This window comes from Dendropsophus ebraccatus, chromosome 9 (genome assembly GCF_027789765.1).
Source record: "Dendropsophus ebraccatus isolate aDenEbr1 chromosome 9, aDenEbr1.pat, whole genome shotgun sequence".
In the NCBI taxonomy this organism is placed as follows: Eukaryota; Metazoa; Chordata; class Amphibia; order Anura; family Hylidae; genus Dendropsophus; species Dendropsophus ebraccatus.
This window is the reverse complement of record NC_091462.1, coordinates 9,128,532-9,151,470: the sequence shown is the minus strand read 5'-3', so window position 1 is coordinate 9,151,470 and position 22,939 is coordinate 9,128,532. Positions and strand designations below refer to the sequence as shown.

Sequence of the window (22,939 nt, the reverse complement as noted above, 5' to 3'; positions counted from 1 at the left end):
TTCTGATTCTCCGAGGAGTAGGACACACACAAATCAGGCATCCCCACTGAACTTAGCCAGGGCCTGGCTCTGCCAGGTTCCCTGTCCTGGACAGTCCAGCTGTGACAGCGAACAGACACACACTTATGGAGAACGCAGAGGCTTTATTTTCTAAATTGATCACTATAGACACTATGCAGTGTTAAGTAGCTAAAGAGAACAAGTCAGAGATCACCCCAGCCCATGCCGAGAACCTCCCTAAACAAAGCAGGTATCCTAGACAGAGGAACTGACCCGGATAGAGCAAAGCAGCCGTAACCAAGGCCTACGTACTCTATCTCGCAGCGCAGGTGAAACGCTGAGCAGATCGGTGTATTACTTACATCATTCTGTTCAGCCGTTCTTCTAATATGTAGGAGAGCAGAAATCTTGCCACACCCCTCCCCTTGTCCTCCAGCTGCTGATTGACAGTTGACTGCCTATACACAGCATGGATAGATAACTGCCAATCAGCAGCTGGTGGGCGGAGTTTTATGCTTCTCATGAATATCCAGGACTACTTGGCTCATGCAAATTATGGAGAGGACTACTTATTGTCCATGGTTGTCAGGAGGAGATCTCTGGATCAGCTGCACAGAACGATGTAAGTGATACATCATTCTGTTCAGCTTCTCTGTCGCTAGTTATTGCTACCCTGAGATAAGACGGAATAAACCTGCTGATAGGGTCCCTTTAAATAACGCCAGTGTGTTTCTGTTTTTATTTTGCAGAAGCGACTAAACCAAACCAGAGATTTTTGATCACATCTGGTGGAAAACTTTCTTGCAAAAACATTCTACATATTAATGGATGTCACAATCTGGTAAAGAAAGATGTTATTGATGTATTAACAGAGTGTGATCGACTACAAGCAGCATCTGTCGCCTTCCCAGCCCTAGGCACAGGTAGAGATCTCTGTGCATTACAAGATATGCAGTAACACTATAATACATTGCTATATGTGTAGGGAGCATACCAACATCTCCTAAAGAGAACAAAAGTGGAACAAATACTGTTAATATGAACTTCATAGCACATTTATATAGCCCGTATAAATCAATCTTTATGGCAGTCTACAGATTGCATATGGGATATAATGCCTATTCACAAAACATGCCAAACTACTACCAAAGTCAATCAACAATTCATCTTTATTACATAGTTAAACCATACGAAAAAGCAACAGAGGAATCACCACCGATAAAAAAGAAGTGTCAGGATGATATTACAAGCAGTCCATATGTAAATATGATAATATTAAATGACTGCTACAGTAGAGGGCAGTGAAGCATGTTATGAACCAACAGGACCTAACAACATAAAGTGCTAAGTGCAAACAAATGTAAACTATGGGTTAAAGATGGAACATAGTGCTGCATGCATATTACTGGAACATAGTGCTGCATGCATATTACTGGCACCTAAACAATCATGTATTACCCATAATGGATCCTGACCACAACGTATTCCAGCGAGTGTTTCGGCGTCTACCTTTCTCAAGGAGTGTGACATTAAGACTAGATCGTTCGCATTTATATGCAAAGTCCTGCCCATTCAATCACCACTGACCAATAATGAAGAAATATGAATTGCAAATACCTGATGTATACTTATGGCGCATGCAAATCGGTCCGGAGCTGGCGCTAGTCACATGACGTAATGACGCCGATCCCGACCCGAACTTCACCTGGTGCCAGAGAAATTAATAATTGGCAAAAACAATGTGAAGTGCTGCAGAATTTGTGTGCGCTATACAAATAAAAGCATTATTATTATTATTTAAAAATAAAAGCATTATTATGGTTGGTCAGTACAGAAGAACGAAGACCAGAGGATCCTCGCCATCTGGTGGTAACCATGTATACTGCAGAAGGGAACTCAAACAGGAAAAGTGGAAAAACATATAAAGTGCAGCGTGTTACATACAAAAGATCAGTAATTGTGTAATTGTATACTAAATAGAAATAACTGAAACAGAGCACGATTGGAGAGGACTAGTTACCAGATACAAATGCTAAATCCCTACACTCTCTTTTATATTTATTTTAGGTATTGGAAAACTCTCGGCCGATGCAGTGGCTAGCATTATGTTAGAGGCAGTGGTGGATTATGTTTCTTCTGCATCCATCAAGTCTGTGAAAACAGTGAAAGTAGTGATTTTCGATCCATCCATGCTAAAAGACTTCTCTGCCAGTTTAAACCAGAAAGTACAAAAACCATCTCTTTTTACATGTAAGTATCTGCCTGGTAGTGAATCACTACCACTATGTTGTACTAACAATATTTACAGTATTTTACAATTTACAGGTAGAAATAAATGGAAATTTAGCCCCATATAGCAATTAGACCCCCCTGTGCTACCATTTAGAAGTTAGGTCTGAGGTTATGTTATATTATGAACTATTAGGAGAATTCTATCTTGAAGAAATCCGACTACTACTACCACCATCATCATGCTTTATAATCAGGATATTATGGGGGTTGCAGTTATGAAAATTGTACAATAAGTTTGCATAAATACAACCCCCATCATATGTGGATTATAAGACATGATCATGGCGTCCATAGTTGTATTTCTTAAAGATAGAATTCCCCAACTAGCAAAACTACAACTCCTTGTTAAAATCAGCAGACTAAGACGCTTGGCATTGTCGTTTTGCTAGTTGTGGAATTCCATCTTGAAGGAATACAACTACTACCACCATGATAATGCCTTATAACTGACATGACGGGGGTTGTTGTTATGCAAACTTATTGTACAATTTTAATAACTGCAACCCCATCATATACTGATTATAAGGCATGATGATGGTGGTAGTAGTCCTATTTCTTTTAGTTGGAATTCCACAACTACAACTCCTATTATGAACTAGTTTACAGTATATAGCATACTAATCATATACAGAACAGAGGTTTCATCTGGCCACTAGGTCACCACGTGATGGGTTTTAAAGCACTTTAAATGACGTTGTCACTTTTGACATCAGCATTTAAATGGTTAATTAGCCTGGTGCTGCGGTCCCCAGCTGCTGATAGCAGCGCAGTTTAAATCGTGGTGACGGTGTGACCCCTCTCTGAACCCACCTAGCACCGCCATGATGTACAGGTACATCATGGGGCTAGACAACGAATTGTCAACAATAGAAAGAAAAGAGCTTTATACCAGGAGAAGGAGACAAGTTTGAAAAATTAATGTATTTGCTAAAATATTTAACTTGAGGGGCCTTACAAGTTTAATTGTATTAGTAAGATGGAAATAATCCTTTAAACCCCCCTAGTACATAGCATACTCCATGTAGGCATCCCCCTGTAAGTAGTCCCTCCAGTAGGTAGTATCAGCCATGTGGGCATTCCCTCTCTGAAATATATATACATTGGTGCCTTGGATTACAAGCCTAATTTGTTCCGGGACCATGCTTGTAATCCAAATCCACTCAAATCAAAGCAAATTTTCCCATAAGAAATCATTGTAATGCAGACAATTGGTTCCTCGCCCCAAAAATATGTGATATTATAAGTTACTGCACAGTAATGGAGAGGATGGGAAACACAAGGGCGGACAGAGACTGCAGGGAGCATGAAGGAGTGAGCAGGGCAGATGTGGGCACATACATGCAGCACTCTCTGTCCGGGGAGAGAGGGGTTACAGCTATGGAGAGATTACCTCCACAGTCCAGTCCCCTGATGCAAGCCCCAATCTGAAGTGGATCTGCCATGATTTGGAAAGTGAGTTAGACTTCCTGGGTCAGAGTACAGGGCTGTAGACCCCGCTATGTAGACCATGCCCCTCCTCCACTCCTCCTCCGACCCAGTACAGGGAGCTCTTACACCAAAGCAATGCACTTAAACCAAGTCACAATTTTGAAAAACTGTGAGCTCTTAAACCAAGTTACTCTTAAACCAAGGTTCCACTGTATAATTAAAAAAAAAAACACCATACTCACCTGGCCCCCATGCAGTCCACCAGCATCTCCTCTTCCTGATGTCACTTGAGCGCCGATGCAGAGAGCAGGCTTTTGTGACCACAGGCATGATGCTACAAGTCTCTACAAAAATGGTTGGCAGGGCAAGGAGCCAATGGCAGAGAGCGGAGGGCCCCGTCACTTGGCTGGGTTCACAGGCTGAAGCTCCGACCACGGCAGTCGATCACTGCCAGCAGAAGTGAATACAGCACATCACTAGAACAAGTTCCATGCAAACTCTAAGCAAGCAGGATTTCAGCTCTGAAGCTGCAGAACTTCACCCTCAGTATACATTTTCAGTTCATAAAACAAACTATCAGGTAAAAATCCCCCTCGAAGCATAAGGCTAGGGCACGTGTGTACTACTGCATTATGTATTTTTGTACATTTACTTTGTGGCAGGGTTTTTGCATAAAATCGGCTTGACAGGCAACAAGACAGAAGATGAAGAGAAGGAAGAAACCAAAGCTTTTGAGTTACGAGAGAACATTGAACCTGTGATTTACCACCTCTGTGCGGAGACCAAGAAAGCTGTGACAGACACATCATCCTGGCTTAGGCAACTTATACTAAAGGAACAACATGAAAACGTCATCACCGATGATTGGATCCTGGAGCTTGGTGAGAAGGAGCGGAAGAGCATTGCTGAACTTCAGAAGACCCTTCAGGTTACCGTTAACATTGATTTGCCAAGTACCACCATCAAAGTCTCAGGATTAACCAAAGATGTCCTGAATCTGACAAATCAAATCCAAAACATGATCAAGAATGTGCGGGAAAAAAAGGCCAAAGAGCGGGAGGCAGAGCTCTGTAGTAACCTGGTGCAATGGAAATATATTGACGGCAACAAATTTATTCCATTTGATCAAATGACAAACTTGGAGCTGGAAAATGCCAAAAACACAGAAATGCTAAGTCTAAATATTATTGTGTCTGGTGTAACCTACACAGTAGTGATAGAGACAAAATCTATGCGAGATCCGAAAGGAAAAGAATTCAAAATTGAGAGATTTCCTAAACATGGTAAATATAAAACATTTTTCATACTAAGTCCATAGGAGTATCACTAATGACAAAGATGAAAAAAAAAACAGCAAATACAACAAGAAGATGCCTTTTATAAATACATTTACTTATATTTTCTGTGTCCCCCATACAGTTGTAAGGTCCCCATGTGTCTCCCATATAGTTGTTAGGTCCTCTCTGTGTCCCCATGTAGCAGTTAGGTCCCCTTGTGCCCCTGGGCTTATAGTAGTTAGACCCCTGGTTCCCCAGTAGGTAGTATCCCCTTTGTAGCTATGCCCCTTGTAGGCCTCTCTGGTAGTAATCCCCCTCCCCAAGAAGGTAGCATTTCACATGTAGGCATCTCCCTGTAGGTAGTAGCTAAAAAGCGAGAGGCATTCAACATATGCAAGCATTGAAAACTGGTTTAGGAAGGGAGCAAAACTGAACTCTGAGTGATTTTCATTCACACAAACAACAGACATATGAATTTGATCACTTATGAACTTGTACAACAGATTGTGCTGATATGGTTCTCTGCTGGACAGTATAGCTCTGCTGTGCAGCTCCCTGATGCTACCAGCCGTGTCTGCGTTGGTAGCATTACAGCGGGGGAAAAGTAGTTTTATTCCGTCGTGAACGGGAGACACCCGTGAGTAGTTATGGAGTCAATCTCTGCCTGTCAATCATTCCTGCAAAGCACGCTGACAGGCAGAGAGCCGTGACTAGTCACGGGTGACTCCCCACCCAGATGACTAGTTGACACCCCTCTCCTGTTCTTGTGGGGCAGAATAAAACTACTTTTTCCCTGCTGTAATGCTACCGCCCCATACACGGCTGGTAGCTTTGGGGAGCTGCACAACAGAGCTATATTGTGCAGCAGGGAACTATATCAGCACAATCTGCTGATTGGTTCTCTTTAAAGTTGTACCAAAAGGACTAGTGCAGAACATAAAGGACATTCACACGTAGTATTATATATCTTAAAGACAAGCAGGTCTGAGCAGTGAGCAGACAGTACATAATCATAAATCTCCTTTTATTGAACAGAAAATACTCTTGATCTACCCACATATTGGAATTCAATGGATAAGACTCAATTAAAAGTGGTATCCGTAGATGCCAGATCCCAGGAATATAGTGAAGTTCATGCCCAGTTTGCAAAGACCTGCCAGATGAAAGTTATTAAGGTAATTTCTAGCAGCTGTAAGTAAGTGAACCCTTTGGAAACACCCAGATCTCTGCACCAATTACTATTAATTATTGTCTGATTGTTATTAAGTCAAAATTATAGACTAGTGGTGCGTTTACACAGACAGATTTATCTGACAGATCTTTGAAGCCAAAACCAGGAACAGACTATAAACAGGGATCAGGTCATAAAGGAAAGACTGGGATCAGTCCTCTTTACAAATCCATTCCTGGCTTTGGCTTCCAAAATCTGTCAGATAAATCTTTCTGTGTAAACGCACCCTAAAATAGTGTAACTTAACACAGGAAATAGTTTTGCATCCATGTCTTATTGAGCACATTAAGTAAACTTCCACAGTGCAGGGAGGAAAAGTAAGTTGACCTTTAAATATAATAACCTGTAGATCCTTAATTACCAGCAATCACCTCCACCAAATGTTTCTTCAAAACTAATTTGTGAATTTCTTCCAAACTTGTTTTGTGAATTTATTCTATAAAGTTCCCCTTCGGTCTCCTCTGTCCATGGTTCATTTTTCCAGAAGCACAATGCAACATGTCTTTAGCTGCCTATTTGTCTGGGGGAGTTGTTATGCAACTATCTATTTTGTCTCAGGGTCTTAACCCATAGCTGCACCAGGACCGTACTGAACGTCCTGGTACTGATAGGGTAGTTCAGAGGGGGGTCGTGCGGTGACCCCGCTCTGAACTGCCGCGATTACCGGTGCTATATGCAGCCTGGGACCGCGGCTATTAGCGTGCACGGTCCGATCGCCGTGCCCGCTAATTAAGTATTCAGATACAGCTGTCAAAGTTGACAGCTGCATCTAAGTCAGGGGTCTCAAACTTGCGGCCCGCGGGCCAACTGCGGCCCTCGGGACACTAGTTTGCGGCCCCCACCTCAATGGTAACTTTACTGTAAGTGCGGCCCTGTGTCACTGACACTGTGCTCTCTGTGCTCTATGTCAGTGTTTCTCAACCTGCGGTACGCGTACCCCAGGGGGTACGCGCCGCAGGTTGGGGGGTACACGGCCGGAGGGGGGAAAAATAAATATATAAAGCTTTGGTGCCTGGACATTGCTATCATTCAGCAATGTCCCGGCACCCGTCACCGCTGCAGCTCTCTCCTTCTTTCCCCCAGCAGCAGCTCAGCAGCGTTCTGTGGGGGACAGGGCTTGGAGATGCTGCCGGGGGAAAGATGGAGAGAGTCAGGCTAATCACAGGGGAAGCAGGGTACAGCAGCGTCTGCTGCTCGCTGTCCCCCTGCGGCTGCCGGATCCGGGAGCGGCGGCATCAAGATAGTGATCGGGGCAGAGAGGAGATGATGGGAGTGGATTTAGCATCAGGGGTACAATCGGCGCCGGAGGGTCCTATTCCGACCTCAGAGGTGTCTGGCCAGCTGCCAGAGAACCGGGCCGGCGAGGAGTCGTGGTGCGCCGGGCTCCCCACGCCTCGGGCTGTGACGGGAGTGGAATGTGTACCAGAAGATGGTGCAGCCCCGGCGTCCATGGCCGCCGCTGCTTCTACCTGGTGGCCCTGGACGCCGGGCATGCCCCATGTTTCGGTCCATATTCCACACACACCACACCACGACTCCTCGCCGACTCGGTTCTCTGGCAGCTGGCCAGACACCTCTGAGGTCCGAATAGGACCCTCCGGCACCGATTGTACCCCTGATGCTAAATCCACTCCCATCATCCCCTCACCTCCTGTGTAACCCTAATCATCACCTCCTGTGTCACCCCCATCATAACCTCCTGTGTCACCCCCATCATCCCCTCACCTCCTGTGTCACCCCCATCATCACCTCCTGTGTCACCCCCATCATCACCTCATGTGTCACCCCCATCATCACCTCCTGTGTCACCCCCATCATCACCTCATGTGTCACCCCCATCATCCCCTCACCTCCTGTGTCACCACCATCATCACCTCATGTGTCACCCCCATCATCCCCTCACCTCATGTGTCACCCCCATCATCACCTCCTGTGTCACCCCCATCATCACCTCATGTGTCACCCCATCATCCCCTCACCTCATGTGTCACCCCATCATCCCCTCACCTCATGTGTCACCCCCATCATCACCTCCTGTGTCACCCCCATCATCACCTCACCTCATGTGTCACCCCCATCATCCCCCCACCTCCTGTGTCACCCCATCATCATCTCCTGTCACCCCCCATCATCACCTCCTGTGTCACCCCCATTATCCCCTCACCTCCTGTGTCACCCCCATCATCACCTCACCTCCTGTGTCACCCCCATCATCCCCTCACCTCCTGTGTCACCCCCATCATCCCCTCACCTCCTGTGTCACCCTCATCCTCACCTCCTGTGTCACCCCCATTATCCCCTCACCTCCTGTGTCACCCCCATCATCACCTCATGTGTCACCCCCATCATCACCTCATGTGTCAACCCCATCATCACCTCATGTGTCAACCCCATCATCACCTCCTGTGTCACCCCCATCATCACCTCATGTGTCACCCCCATCATCCCCTCACCTCCTGTGTCACCACCATCATCACCTCATGTGTCACCCCCATCATCCCCTCACCTCATGTGTCACCCCCATCATCACCTCCTGTGTCACCCCATCATCCCCTCACCTCCTGTGTCACCACCATCATCACCTCATGTGTCACCCCCATCATCCCCTCACCTCATGTGTCACCCCCATCATCACCTCCTGTGTCACCCCCATCATCACCTCACCTCATGTGTCACCCCCATCATCCCCCCACCTCCTGTGTCACCCCCATCATCACCTCCTGTGTCACCCCATCATCATCTCCTGTCACCCCCCATCATCACCTCCTGTGTCACCCCCATTATCCCCTCACCTCCTGTGTCACCCCCATCATCACCTCACCTCCTGTGTCACCCCCATCATCCCCTCACCTCCTGTGTCACCCCCATCATCCCCTCACCTCCTGTGTCACCCTCATCCTCACCTCCTGTGTCACCCCCATTATCCCCTCACCTCCTGTGTCACCCCCATCATCACCTCATGTGTCACCCCCATCATCACCTCATGTGTCAACCCCATCATCACCTCATGTGTCACCCCCATCATCACCTCCTGTGTCACCCCCATCATCACCTCCTGTGTCACCCCCATCATCACCTCCTGTGTCACCCCCATCATCACCTCCTCTGTCACCCCCATCATCCCCTCACCTCCTGTGTATCTTGTGGAAACCCTGATGCGGCCCAGCCTCACCCAGACTCTACCTCCAGTGGCCCCCGGGTAAATTGAGTTTGAGACCCCTGATCTAAGTACTTGCTGTAGCCCTTCCCTGGTGGTCTAGTGGGTGGATTGCCCCCTTCCCCCTGGTAACGTGATTGCGGAGGGACGATCCCTGTATCCTCACCCAGCCGGGGTCTGCGCCGTCATGGCGCTGATCCCAGCTCGGCACTCTATTGCTTTCGGCTGCAGCAGCTGAAAGCAATAGAGCACAGATCTCATGGATCTATGCAGTATATGTATACTGCATAGATCTCTATGAGAGATCAGTGTAGTTATACTAGAAGTCCCCCAGGGAGAATAACCCTAACCCCAGGGGGAATAACCCTAACCCCAAAGGGAATAACCCTAACCCCAGGGGGACTTCTAGTATTTGTGTAAAAAATATATATATATTTTTTTATTAATACTAAATCCCCTCCCCTAATAAAAGTCAGAATCACCCCCCTTTCCCCATTTTATTAATATAAATAAATAAATAAACATATTTGGTATCGCTGCGTGCGTAATCGCCTGAACTATTAAATTATCACATTCCCGATATCGCACGCTAAACAGTGTGAGCGTAAAAAAATTCAAAAGTGCAAAATTGCATCAAATCTCGAAAAATTGTAATAAAAAGCGATCAAATATAGGAACAGTACCAGACCCCACAGGAGTATAAACAGCAGCACTGCAGTCCTAAGGTAAATAGCGGCTGGCGCATATCAGTAGGTTCACTGGCCGCTTTAAAAGGTTTTAATTTTTTAAAAGCCATCAAATAAAATAAAAGTTATACAAGTTACATATCGTTGTAATCGTAACAACTTAAGAAACATTTATGACAGTCAGTTTTACCCTAGGGCGAACGGCATAAAAACAACCCCCCCCCCCCCCAAAATAAAAAAATTGCGCGTTTTGTTTTTTTTCAATTTCACCACACATAGAATTTTTTTCTGGTTTCACAGCATATTTTAGGCAAAAATTACATCTGCCATTGCAAAGTACAATTAGTGGCGCAAAAAATAAGGGCTCATCTGGAAAAATGCACGCGCTTTGGCCTTATATACACAAGGAGGAAAAAAAGAAATCGCAAAAATGAAAACTGGCTGTGTCCCCTAAGGGTTAATGTCCGCTTGCTGTTTCTGCTAGACAAAGTCAGTCCAAGGTTTACATAAAATATCTGCATGAACAGTGAGGTTTACTAGGGGTCCTATTACACGGAACGATTTTTAACGATTACAGACTAACGATAAATGATCGCAAACGAGATTGTTTATTGTTAACCTGAAATCGTTCACCATATTACACAGAACGATAATCGTTAGTTACAATCGTTACTACAATCGTTATTGTGATCGTTATTATGACCATTTACTCCTTCTGATCCCATCAAAACAATGAACAATGTGCAATTACACTAAACAATTAGTGAAAAAATGCGGAACTTGAGCGAACAAATGTGGAATTACAGCGAACGATTAGCGATAATTTTAGGTTCAGATCTAAATCAACGATTAACAACATATGAACGATTTTTTGATCGTTGCCTGCAATTACACAGAACAATTATCGTTTACATTTGAACGTTTTAACGATTTTTCGCACGATAATCAACCCCTTTTAATAGTACCCTTAGTGTTCAGGCATAGATCTAGGAAAATCTAAGGAACAACTACAGATACCGCTCCTGTGACTTGGAGTTCCATACCTGGTCAGTATTGTAACCACGTTTCCTCTGAAATGCTAAAGTGTTTCAGAGTCAATAATACACAAGGAAGCCTGTCGGTGATTTAAGCTGCCTGTGGTTTGGGCAGTATCAATAAAATGACAGGATCCCTTTAAAGATTATTGTCCTTACCCCCAAAAACTGTATTATTGATGATAAATATAGCAAACATTTCATGCCCAAAATTCATGCCCCTTTCTTTCTTCACAGATTGAAAGGATCCAAAACGTACATCTGTATCAAAATTATCAGATCAAAAAGCAAAGTATCAACACCAAGAACGGCACAACAGATAATGAAAAGCAACTTTTCCATGGAACAGATGTAAACACGGTTCAAAGTGTAAACAGCAATGGATTCAACAGGAGTTACTCTGGGTTAAACGGTGAGATGTAAGACCTCCCATCCCAACAGCTAGTGGACCAGCAATTCACGGAGGCTGCGGAGCGTGCAGCTCCGACATGAACTCCCAGCTCTCCAGGCATCATGTATCAATATGAAGCCAGGAGAGCTGTAAGTGTTCGAATCTTCGCAGGAATGTACTGATACAGCTACGTGACTGTACTGGTACAGTCACGTAGCTGTATCAGTACATTCCTGCGAAGATGTAAACACTTATAGCTCTCCTGGCTTCATATTGATACATGACGCCAGGAGAGCTGCGAGTCCATGTCGCAGCTGCACACTCCATAACCTCTGTGGATTATGTAGCATGGGAATAAGCCCTAAGGCCATGTTCACACAACGTATCTTTTGCATAAATCACAGTCGTTGTTGCAATTTGTGAAATTTTGTAGATGGCCGCCATTTAACGGCAAATAAATGCTGTTATTTGCCCTTAAATGGCAGCCATCCACTAAATATCAACAGTGTGTGAACATAGCCTTTCTGTATTTTCAGTCCCCTCCTGGGACTGACCAAAATACTGAGCAAAAATACTGTGTGGACATAGCCTTAGGCCCTATTCATACATCCTGTTTCTGTCCGCAATTGCGGATCCGCAATTACAGACAGAAAAATAAAACCGATGTATTTCAATGGACCCATACACACATCCGTGTTGTGTACTGGGCTGCAATCCGTTATGCAAAAAAAAAAAGGACAGGTCCTAGTACGGACAGAAATTCCTCAACTGATACACCCAATACAACTCTATGGGGTCCGTATTTACGGATGCAATACGGATAGAAATTTGCGGATTGCTAACGGACTCAAAATTGCGGATTGGAAAATATACTGACGTGTGAATAGGCTCTTAAAGAGGATGTACCACCAGGTACATCCTCTTTAACCTGAAGCCACGAATCGAACGGCGCTGGCACGGGGAAGCCGGTGCCGCGGTCCGTTTTCCGGACTGAGGCCCGGTTCCGATGCACAGCGCTGTTCTATGCACCGGAATCAGCCGGTGCTCAAGCACTGGAGGTAGGCCGGCCCGCCCCCAGTGGGAGGGAATTCCCTCCCCTGTATGACGCGGCTCCATTCATTCTAATGGAGCCGCGTCATACAGGGGAGGGAATTCTCTCCCACTGGGGGCGGGCCGGCCTACCTCCAGTGCTTGAGCACCGGCCGGTTCTGGTGCATAGAACGGCACCGTGCACAGGAACCGGGCCGTTCGATCCGTGGCTTCAGGTTAAACAGGATGTACCTGGTGGTACATCCTTTTTAAAGGAGAACTCCAGGCAAAATGTATTTTTTAATATGTTATTATATAAGGAAACTTAGACAAATTTCTAATGTACACTTATTATGGGAAATGCACATATACTGCTATTTACCTAAATTTAGTAGATCAGACAGGCTTCATTTTCTCTAGAACTCCCCCAAAAAACGTAATGTCGCGACTCGGGTGTATGTACCTGCAGGGTCCACAGTATGCAATATGTATAAGTTAAGAATTAGAAGTCTATGTAGAAGTCCCATGCAGCAGGGTGAGCACTCCTTGTCTGCCGCTTACCCGCTGTGGAGGGTAAGATTACATTATTAGTATCAGTGGCACAGGTGGGCAGAGATGTAAGGGAAGCGGATGTCAGTGGCAGACTCTGCTGTCTTTCCAAGGAATTGACAGGTCAATTCTTTTTTTGGGTTGACGGCAGGATCTGCCTGAATATAATGGAGACTATGGAATGGGCTGATCTTCAGGCAGGAGCGCAGTGTGCAAGGGCCCTTAAAAGGAACCTGTCAGCCCTGACAGTGGGCCAGAACCCACCCTAGGAACTGCTAGTAGAGGGTCCACTGCTGTATCCCAGGATATGGTGGTTTCAGGCCCACTGTCAGCGCTGACAGGTTCCCTTTTTTTCTCATAAGCACACCCCAAAGTAAGGGAAGCCCTTGATGTCAGGATACACAACTGGCATCACAGCTCATACTAAAAGATCCCAATGAAGGGAACGCTGCTGATTTATATTTTCCTATACATTGCAATAAGTAAAAAAAACTGACATGATGACTTTTCTGTTCTATTCCAGTAGGTGCAGTTCTTGGAAATGGGACATATTTTGCAGTCGATGCAAATTACTCGGCTGTTGATAGTTACTCTAAACCAGATACAAATGGCCATAAATACATGTACCTGGCCCGAGTTCTCACTGGAATCTTCTGTGTTGGAAAAAAGGGAATGATTGCTCCCCCACCCAAAAACTCATCTGACTCCACTGACTGCTACAACAGCCTTACCGATGACCTGGCTAATCCAAAGATCTTTGTCATATTTAATGATGTCCAGGCCTATCCCGAGTATCTCATCACCTTCTCAAAGTAATTTTCTCCAGTGGGCTGAAGAAGACAGCGGACAATGAACCACATGAAATCTTGAAATTCACAACCATAGATTTCACTAATGCTTAGTAATGTAAGACTATGATTTATATGATTTAATAGTGAGTTCTGATCACACCATACACAGTAGTGAAGTCTACCCAGGTCTAACCAGCCATAAAGTCATTTATTGCCAAGAACAACCCTCCTGAACAGATCCAGCATGCTTTCCTAGCCCCCAGCTGCAATGATGTTTAGCACTGCTTACATAACCATATTCCCCTGTTGACTATACCATTCATGGAGGCTATAACCCACTGTTGTAATTTGTGGCATGGACCAGTAAAGAATTCTTAAGACCTTACATTCGGAACAAGGTGGAGAAATTATGATTTTTTTTTTACCTCCTAAAGCATGTTCAATATAGGGGTTGTCCAGAGAAATAAATCTGTTTTCAAGTCAGCTATTGTCAGAAAGTTATACAGATCTGTAACAAACATTCCAGTACTTATCAGCTGCTGTATGTCCTGCTGTAAGTGGACATTATGTCTAATAGACTAAAGCTTAGAAAAGAGCACACCAAGTATACTGCAAGTCATCCCAAGAAATCTTCCTATTTAATCATATATAGAGGTTGGATCCGTTGGTCAGGGTCAGGAGTAACCAGAATCCTATATATGTCCTATATGAGGCCCTTAGCGGAGGTACCTGCTTGACATAGTCTCTTAAACACTACTGTAACTGAGACCGCGAGGGACATGAAAAGAGATTGGATAAAAGAGCTGATTTGGTTATGCCTTCTATTGGGAAATGGCTTATAAAATTACCCATAGAGCCTATGTATCTCCTCATAGGGGATTCCTTATTGGAAACACAACAGACCACTCCTGCCTGAAGTGCAAGGCCCCACACGCTGACCTCTTTCATTGTTTATGGGCATGCCCGTCTATACAGGCTTTTTGGAAGGTGGTTGTCACCACCCGTCTTGGACTTCCCTGCTCCCTCACCCCCCTTTGGTGTATATTCGGCATTCCTACAGAAGAACCCCTAATTCGTTTAGCCACCGACAAACAATTGCTATTTTATGTCTCTGCTGCAGCAAGGAAGTCCATTCTCCATTGCTGGATAGAACCCTATCCACCGACAAGAAGGCTCCTTCTTGAGAAACTAGTTCATCTCTTCCGTATGGACCGGGTACAGGCCTCTTTACTCAAAGAAAAGAAGGTCCAACATTTTTACCTCACATGGTCTAAGTTCCTCCCTCTCATCCCACTGCATGTAAGAGACAGACTGAAGCAATGCCTCTGCAATACAACATGGTATTTAGAACAGAATATTAGTGGTAGAGACCCGTTTGATTTTCATTGACATCAAGTCTCACTGCTGACCTCATCTCCTTCCCTGAGATGCTGCCCCTCCTCCTTTCCTCCCGGTGCCCAGAGACCCCCCCCCCCCCCCCCCCCCCCGCGCTCCCTAAGTTGTCATGTTAAATGATCCTTCATAATATGCTTTATCCTTATGAGAAAAAAAAGTAATGTGCTATCATATTTTTGTTTTGTTATTTGTTGACAATATGCTCATTGGATCGTACTCCTATATTACTTTGACCTTCCCCTTTCCTTTCTGTACCCCTCCCCCCTTCCCTTTTGATGCTGTTGAAAAATTTCAATAAAAATAAGGATTAAAAAAAAAAAAAAGAGCTGATTTGGAGATATTGGTAGTAGGTGCATTGTGGGAGATCAGATTTGTTATGTAACTCCATAAAAGACCAGAGCTGCCTAGGTAAAAGAATTAACCATATGAGCAAAGCAAAAGAGCAAAGAGCAAAGCAAATGAGGTAACCAGATGTGAACTATACTGCGTGTCAGACTGTCAGGTGAAAAAGAAAGGATGGGGATGATTCAGAAGCGACGGGAAACCTCTTGGAGCATAGATGCCAAATGTTTTTACTGAACGTGATAGGACCTAAGAGGGTAGTAGGAGAGGTTGTATGTGGCGTTAACAGAGGGAAGAATTTGGGTAAACTGGGGCAAACCATAGTTTTTAAATTTCCATCCATTTTTTGTAGACAGGCAAAGCCGACCAAGCTGAAATCCTTCTCAGATGGGTAGTCCAGTAATATTTAAAGGGGTAGTGCGGCGTTTAAAATTTATTCACTAAATAACACACATTACAAAGTTATACAACTTTGTAATGTGTGTTATTTAAGTGAATGGCCCCCTTCCCCGTGTTCCCCCGACCCCGGAAGTGTGGTGCATTATACTTACCGACCCCGGCCGCCATCTTGGGTCGACAACGTCAACTTCGGGAGGCCGGCCAAACCGCTCCAGCGGACCCTCATGCCGGCCCCCCTCTGCCGCGTCATCAGCTGCTCAGCCGCGATTGGCTAAGCATAATTGTGCTCAGCCAATCGTGGCTAAGCAGCTGATGACGTGGCAGAGGAGGGAAAACTTGAGCGGTTCGGACGGCCTACTGAAGATGACGTTGTCGACCCAAGATGGCAGCCGAGGTCGACAGCAATGGAGTAAGTATAATGCACCACACTTCCGGGGTGGGAAAACATGGGGAAGGGGGCCGTTCACTTACATAACATACATTACAAAGTTGTATAACTTTGTAATGTGTGTTATTTAGCGAATAAATGTTAAACGCCGCACTATCCCTTTAAGGAAATCAAGGAGTGCAAGGCCCCCACAATCCTTAGGGGATGTGAGAACCTGTTGCTACTCTGTGGCCAGTCCACACACAATGCAAAACAGAAGCCTGGATGGCATGCAGACTTTAGAAATTTTTACACTTACTTGATCACTTTTTTATTACATGATACATTTTTGGCATAAATATTGGTGTGTACATACATCTGCCATGAGTTGGCGCAAAGAAAAGTGTCTAAGGGCTAATGCACATGTCTGCAAAAACCGTCCATTCATGGATGGTGTACTGCGGAGTGGACCTGGGAGCTCCCAGCATCACGATTAATTATGATGTCAGGATGTGTTTATTGTGTGAAAAGAAGTTTTAATAAAAAAGATCTGATTAAAAAAAAATTATGATGTCAGGAGCTCTAAATTGTTTGAAAGTTCGCTCTAGTATACTGACAAGGCTACATCAGGTGCTGTATGTACAAAGATATTCTCCACTATTATTTCTTATACCTCATTAAAGGAGAAGTCCAGCAATGTAAAAAAAATTCAAAGAGCAATAATCATTATTCCCCTCCCTGTGCCTTCTCAGCAGTGGTTTGAAGCTGTGAGACCCCCGCCGGTCTCCAGGAATTCACTTACAGTTGATGTCACAACGTGGTCGACTGGGGCCGGACACCGCTTCAGTCACTGATTGGCTGAGCGGGAAATCCATCAGCCAGTTTGGGCATTTTCCCCTGTGTCGTAACATAATCATAACAGCGCATTTATTATGTTCTCCTCTGCTGACAATTTTTGACAGACTTCTCCTTTAAAACAGAAGTTAGAGGAGTTCTCAGATCAAAACATAATTGTACCCTATAAAGAGCATAGGGGACAAGTAAGAGATCATGGGGAGTCTGACCTCCGTACCCCATGGTGATCTTTCGATCAGCCCTGAGCTCCTTTGTGGTTCTATTCTTTCTCTATGGAGCTGCCCGAAAGAGCCGAGTACAGCACCTGTCTCTTGCTGGCGGCTCCATAGAGAATGAATGGAGCCCCTGGAGAGAGATGAGTACAGCACTCTGCTCTTTCTGGTGGCTCCAATGAGAATAAATAGAGCCACAGGTCACATGTTGACCCGTTATTATATTCAAAACAAATGAGCTATGGGGTATGGAGGTCAAACCCACCACAATAGCTTTCTTGTCCCCTATCCTGTGGATAGGGGACAAGAAAGTTTTAATTCGAGAACCCCTTTAAAGGGGTTGTCCGGCGAAAAAAAATTATTCACAGAATAACACACATTACAAAGTTATACAACTTTGTAATGTATGTTATGTCTGTGAATGGCCCCCTTCCCCGTGTCCCACCACCCCCACCCGTGTACCCGGAAGTGTGGTGCGCTATACATTACCTGTCGCGTGCCGACCACGGTCTCCGATCGTCAGCAGTGACGTCTTCTTCGGGAGCTTGGCGGATCTTCCCGAGTGCCGGCCGCCCTCTGCAGCGTCATCCGAAGCTCAGCCGCGATTGGCTGAGCATAACTGTGCTCAGCCAATCGCGGCTGAGCAGCTGATGACGTGGCCGCGTCATCAGCCGCTCAGCCGCGATTGGCTGAGCACAGTTATGCTCAGCCAATCGCGGCTGAGCTTCGGATGACGCTGCAGAGGGCGGCCGGCACTCGGGAAGATCCGCCAAGCTCCCAAAGAAGACGTCACTGCTGACGATCGGAGACCGTGGACGACACGACATGCGGTGAGTATAATGCACCACACTTCCGGGTCTAGCGTGGGTGGGGGGAAACACGGGGAAGGGGGCCATTCACAGACATAACATACATTACAAAGTTGTATAACTTTGTAATGTGTGTTATTCTGTGAATAATTTTTTTTCGCCGGACAACCCCTTTAAGTTGGAAATTTGAGTTTACCTTTTTTTTAATATATACTTTTATTAGCACTTCAACAATACAGTGAAAAACCATGTTAGCGTTGCAGTGCTCATTTTATAATTTTATCGTAGAAATATCATGAGTAAGAATTAAAAAATCAGATTCATATAACCAATTCTAAGCCATTTAGACAATAGTGAAACAGGTGAAACAAACAAAAAGAAAAATTAGGTAAGTACCAGATAACTGACACTAATTAGGGTCCGATTGTTTACTGATTTTGCACTGCGTTGCCCGTATGGTTTTGACTTTGGCTTTTTGACTCTCCTTTGTGTTTATTTATCTGTCTCGTTCTGTGTTACACTTATACCAGAGTAGGCATCGCCTTCGTGGTTGTCCGCAGCTGCCTAGGGCCGTTTGAGGCATGTAGGTAGGGACAGTGGGTGGTTTCAGGCCTAGGGCTCACTGTTGTGTCTTATCCCTACCTCCCTGTCCTAACACTATAGCTATATATATTACACCAGCCAGACCACTGATTTAGAGCAGAGTGGTAGTGGGTAACTGTTTTATACATAGGTCTAGGGATGGTCCGAACCTGGTTCGGTTCGGGTTCGTACGAACCCGAAATCTCGGCAATGATTCCGCTCCGTGGATAGGGTGGATACAGCGGGAGGACCGCTTGGAAAACTGGGATACAGCCACAGCCATAGGCTGTATCCCAGTTTTCCAGGAGGTCCTCCCGCTGTATCCACCCGCTGCACGGAGCGGGCAGACAGCGGGAATCTGATGCCGAGAGTTCAGGTTCATACGACACCGAACCTCGGCAGGTTCGGTCCATCCCTACATAGGTCCAAACACAATAGCTAAGTGAACAAAAAAACAGTTTACAGCAGTAATAAAGACATACAAAAAAGTAAACATGAACAAGATATAGTTTGCTATGAATACAGATAAAACCTGTCCGGGGCGGGGGTCCTCCTTTGAATGCATATCCAACGCACACATGGTTGGAGAGTAGTTTCCCAACATGGCTGCACTTGAGCAGCCATGTTATGGTGCGTTTACACAGACAAGATTTATCTGACATATCTTTGAAGCCAAAGCCAGGAACAGACTATAAACAGGGATCAGGTCATAAAGTAAAGACTGTGATCTATCCTCTTTTCAAATCCATTCCTGGCTTTGGCTTCCAAAATCTGTCAGATAAATCTCTCTGTGTAAATGCACCCTTACACACAAACCATCATGGTTCCAAGGGACCTCCTTTGTTCTTGGTGTACCTGCTATTTAATGGGTACCTGTGATTATAGCTTTCAGAATCTAAATCAACAGGGGATGTGAAATAATCTCATGACATCACTGATCTCTGTACACATTATATAAGAGGTCTAGGTACTGACCTGCCAAGGCTTTGCTTCTGATAGGACAACTAGGAATCTTCATGCCATTCCTTCCTTTCCTGTTTTTGGAAAGTTTAGACAGTCATAAAACCTGTTCCAGAGCAATGGATCAGGACACCTCGATTGCTTAGACCTTGATAGTTTGGGCAGCATTTCGTTACGTATCACTAATCTCCAGATTATAGTGTTTACTTCCAAGTATAACTGGTATTGCTCTAGTTCTACGTTCTTGTCCAAATTCCTTCTCTATTTACGGATTCCTGTCTGTGTTATCCTGATTTTTATCTGGAAGTAATTGTTGTCTGGTTCAGTTTGTACTTTACTCCAGATTGTGTTTTTGTGGTTCTTAGCATAGTTTTTATAGCCCTATTATAGAGACAGGTCTGAGGTTATGAAAAGATTTGGGCAAGTCCTTGTATTTTTCTTTGTTTTGATCTTGTGTTCCATTCCTGGCTGCCATTATTTTTATTAATTTACAACATCATTGAATCCAACATATTTCTACGTTCATCAAATCATGAGTTTATAATCTCCTCATTCTTTTTACCTTTTCATACTGGTAGGTGCTTGTATGTTGCTGCTCTACTATAAAGAGTGTCCGAGTAGTATTAGGACCCAGGAAAAGTGACTGCTATAGGTGAAGTCCAGTTCTGCCTCATAGTGACAAGTGTGCTATGGTAAACCTTTCTATAAAACTATTAAAGAGGTAGTCTAACAATTTTATTCTTATTGGAATATAGAATGATTTGTAATCTGTCCTTTTTCCTTAGTTGTTTCATCCAACTCTTTTTGGCCTCTATGTCCCTGGTCAGCCTCTGTTGCTGCTTTTTAGATTAGTGTTTATTTACATAAAGAACTTCCAGGTCACAGAGGTCAGCAACTAGCAGGTGGGTGTAGTTTCAGTGGGCGGGGCTTAAATGAGCCAGGATTCTGTTGCAAGTTTACCTCAGCAATAAATTGAATGGTGACTGACTTGAGCTGAAGTAGCATCTCTCCTCTCCATATTACACTGCCCAGCCACTGTACAATAATATTGTTTACTTTATTTATATAGCACCAACTTATTCTGCAGATCTGTACAAAGATTGTCAAGGTCAAGGTAATGCTAGTTCATTGAAAAATCCTGGACAACCCCTTTAATATCTCAGAAAGGTCTAGGTGCTGACCCGCCAATGATGTCACTGATCTCTGCAGACCTTATACAAAAGAGGTCTGGGTACTAACCTGCTGTGGCATTTCTGTGACATTACTGATCAGACATTATACATAGGAGGGACCAAGGTGCTGATCTGCTGAGGCGTCTCTCATGATGTCGCTGATCTCTGTATACATTACATAGGAGCGCTGTAGGTTGTGATCTTCCTGGGCCTTCCCCTGATGATGTCACTGATCTCTGTATACATTACATAGGAGCGCTGTAGGTTGTGACCTGCCTGGGCCTTCCCCTGATGATGTCACTGATCTCTGTATACATTACATAGGAGCGCTGTAGGTTGTGACCTGCCTGGGCCTTCCCCTGATGATGTCACTGATCTCTGTATACATTACATAGGAGCGCTGTAGGTTGTGATCTGCCTGGGCCTTCCCCTGATGATGTCGCTGATCTCTGTATACATTACATAGGAGCGCTGTAGGTTGTGACCTGCCCGGGCCTTCCCCTGATGATGTCGCTGATCTCTGTATACATTACATAGGAGCGCTGTAGGTTGTGATCTGCCCGGGCCTTCCCCTGATGATGTCACTGATCTCTGTATACATTACATAGGAGCGCTGTAGGTTGTGACCTGCCCGGGCCTTCCCCTGATGATGTCACTGATCTCTGTATACATTACATAGGAGCGCTGTAGGTTGTGATCTGCCTAGGCCTTCCCCTGATGATGTCGCTGATCTCTGGATACATTACATAGGAGAGCTGTAGGTTGTGACCTGCTCGGGCCTTCCCCTGATGATGTCGCTGATCTCTGTATACATTACATAGGAGCGCTGTAGGTTGTGACCTGCCCGGGCCTTCCCCTGATGATGTCGCTGATCTCTGGATACATTACATAGGAGAGCTGTAGGTTGTGACCTGCTCGGGCCTTCCCCTGATGATGTCGCTGATCTCTGTATACATTACATAGGAGCGCTGTAGGTTGTGACCTGCTCGGGCCTTCCCCTGATGATGTCGCTGATCTTTGTATACATTACATAGGAGCGCTGTAGGTTGTGATCAGCCTGGGCCTTCCCCTGATGATGTCGCTGATCTCTGTATACATTACATAGGAGCGCTGTAGGTTGTGATCAGCCTGGGTCTTCCCCTGATGATGTCACTGATCTCTGTATACATTACATAGGAGCGCTGTAGGTTGTGACCTGCCTGGGCCTTCCCCTGATGATGTCACTGATCTCTGGATACATTACATAGGAGCGCTGTAGGTGGTGATCTGCCTGGGCCTTCCCCTGATCTTTGTATACATTAAATAGGGGCGCTGTAGGTTGTGACCTGCCCAGGCCTTCCCCTGACGATGTCGCTGATCTCTGGATACATTACATAGGAGCGCTGTAGGTTGTGACCAGCCTGGGCCTTCCCCTGATGATGTCACTAATCTCTGTATACATTATATAGGAGTGCTTTAGGTTGTGACCTGCCTGGGCCTTCCCCTGATCTTTGTATACATTACATAGGGGCGCTATATGTTGTGACCTGCCCGAGCCTTCCCCTGATGATGTCACTGATCTCTGTATACATTACATAAGAGCGCTGTAGGTTGTGACCTGCCCGGGCCTTCTCCTGATGATGTCACTTATTTCTGTATACATTACATAGGAGCACTGATTATGTCACTGATCTCTGTATACATTACATAGGAGCGCTGTAGGTTGTGACCTGCCCGGGCCTTCCCCTGATGATGTCGCTGATCTCTGTATACATTACATAGGAGCGCTGTAGGTTGTGACCTGCCCGGGCCTTCCCCTGATGATGTCGCTGATCTCTGTATACATTACATAGGAGCGCTGTAGGTTGTGATCTGCCCGGGCCTTCCCCTGATGATGTCACTGATCTCTGTATACATTACATAGGAGCGCTGTAGGTTGTGATCTGCCCAGGCCTTCCCCTGATGATGTCGCTGATCTCTGTATACATTACATGGACTTCCC

General features: G+C 45.2%; 1 protein-coding gene across 1 annotated transcript in view; it reads left to right on the top strand.

The window, feature by feature from the left end:
• Positions 1–15,583, top strand: part of LOC138801741 (protein mono-ADP-ribosyltransferase PARP14-like) — a 47,758-nt gene extending 32,175 nt beyond the window's left edge. The window contains exons 10-15 of the mRNA XM_069984835.1: positions 750–923; positions 2,068–2,250; positions 4,383–5,003; positions 6,033–6,172; positions 11,343–11,517; positions 13,598–15,583. Coding sequence (XP_069840936.1) covers positions 750–923; positions 2,068–2,250; positions 4,383–5,003; positions 6,033–6,172; positions 11,343–11,517; positions 13,598–13,890 — 1,586 coding nt within the window. The 3' untranslated portion in view covers positions 13,891–15,583. The remainder of the gene's footprint in view (positions 1–749; positions 924–2,067; positions 2,251–4,382; positions 5,004–6,032; positions 6,173–11,342; positions 11,518–13,597) is intronic.
• Positions 15,584–22,939: the final 7,356 nt, after the last annotated feature.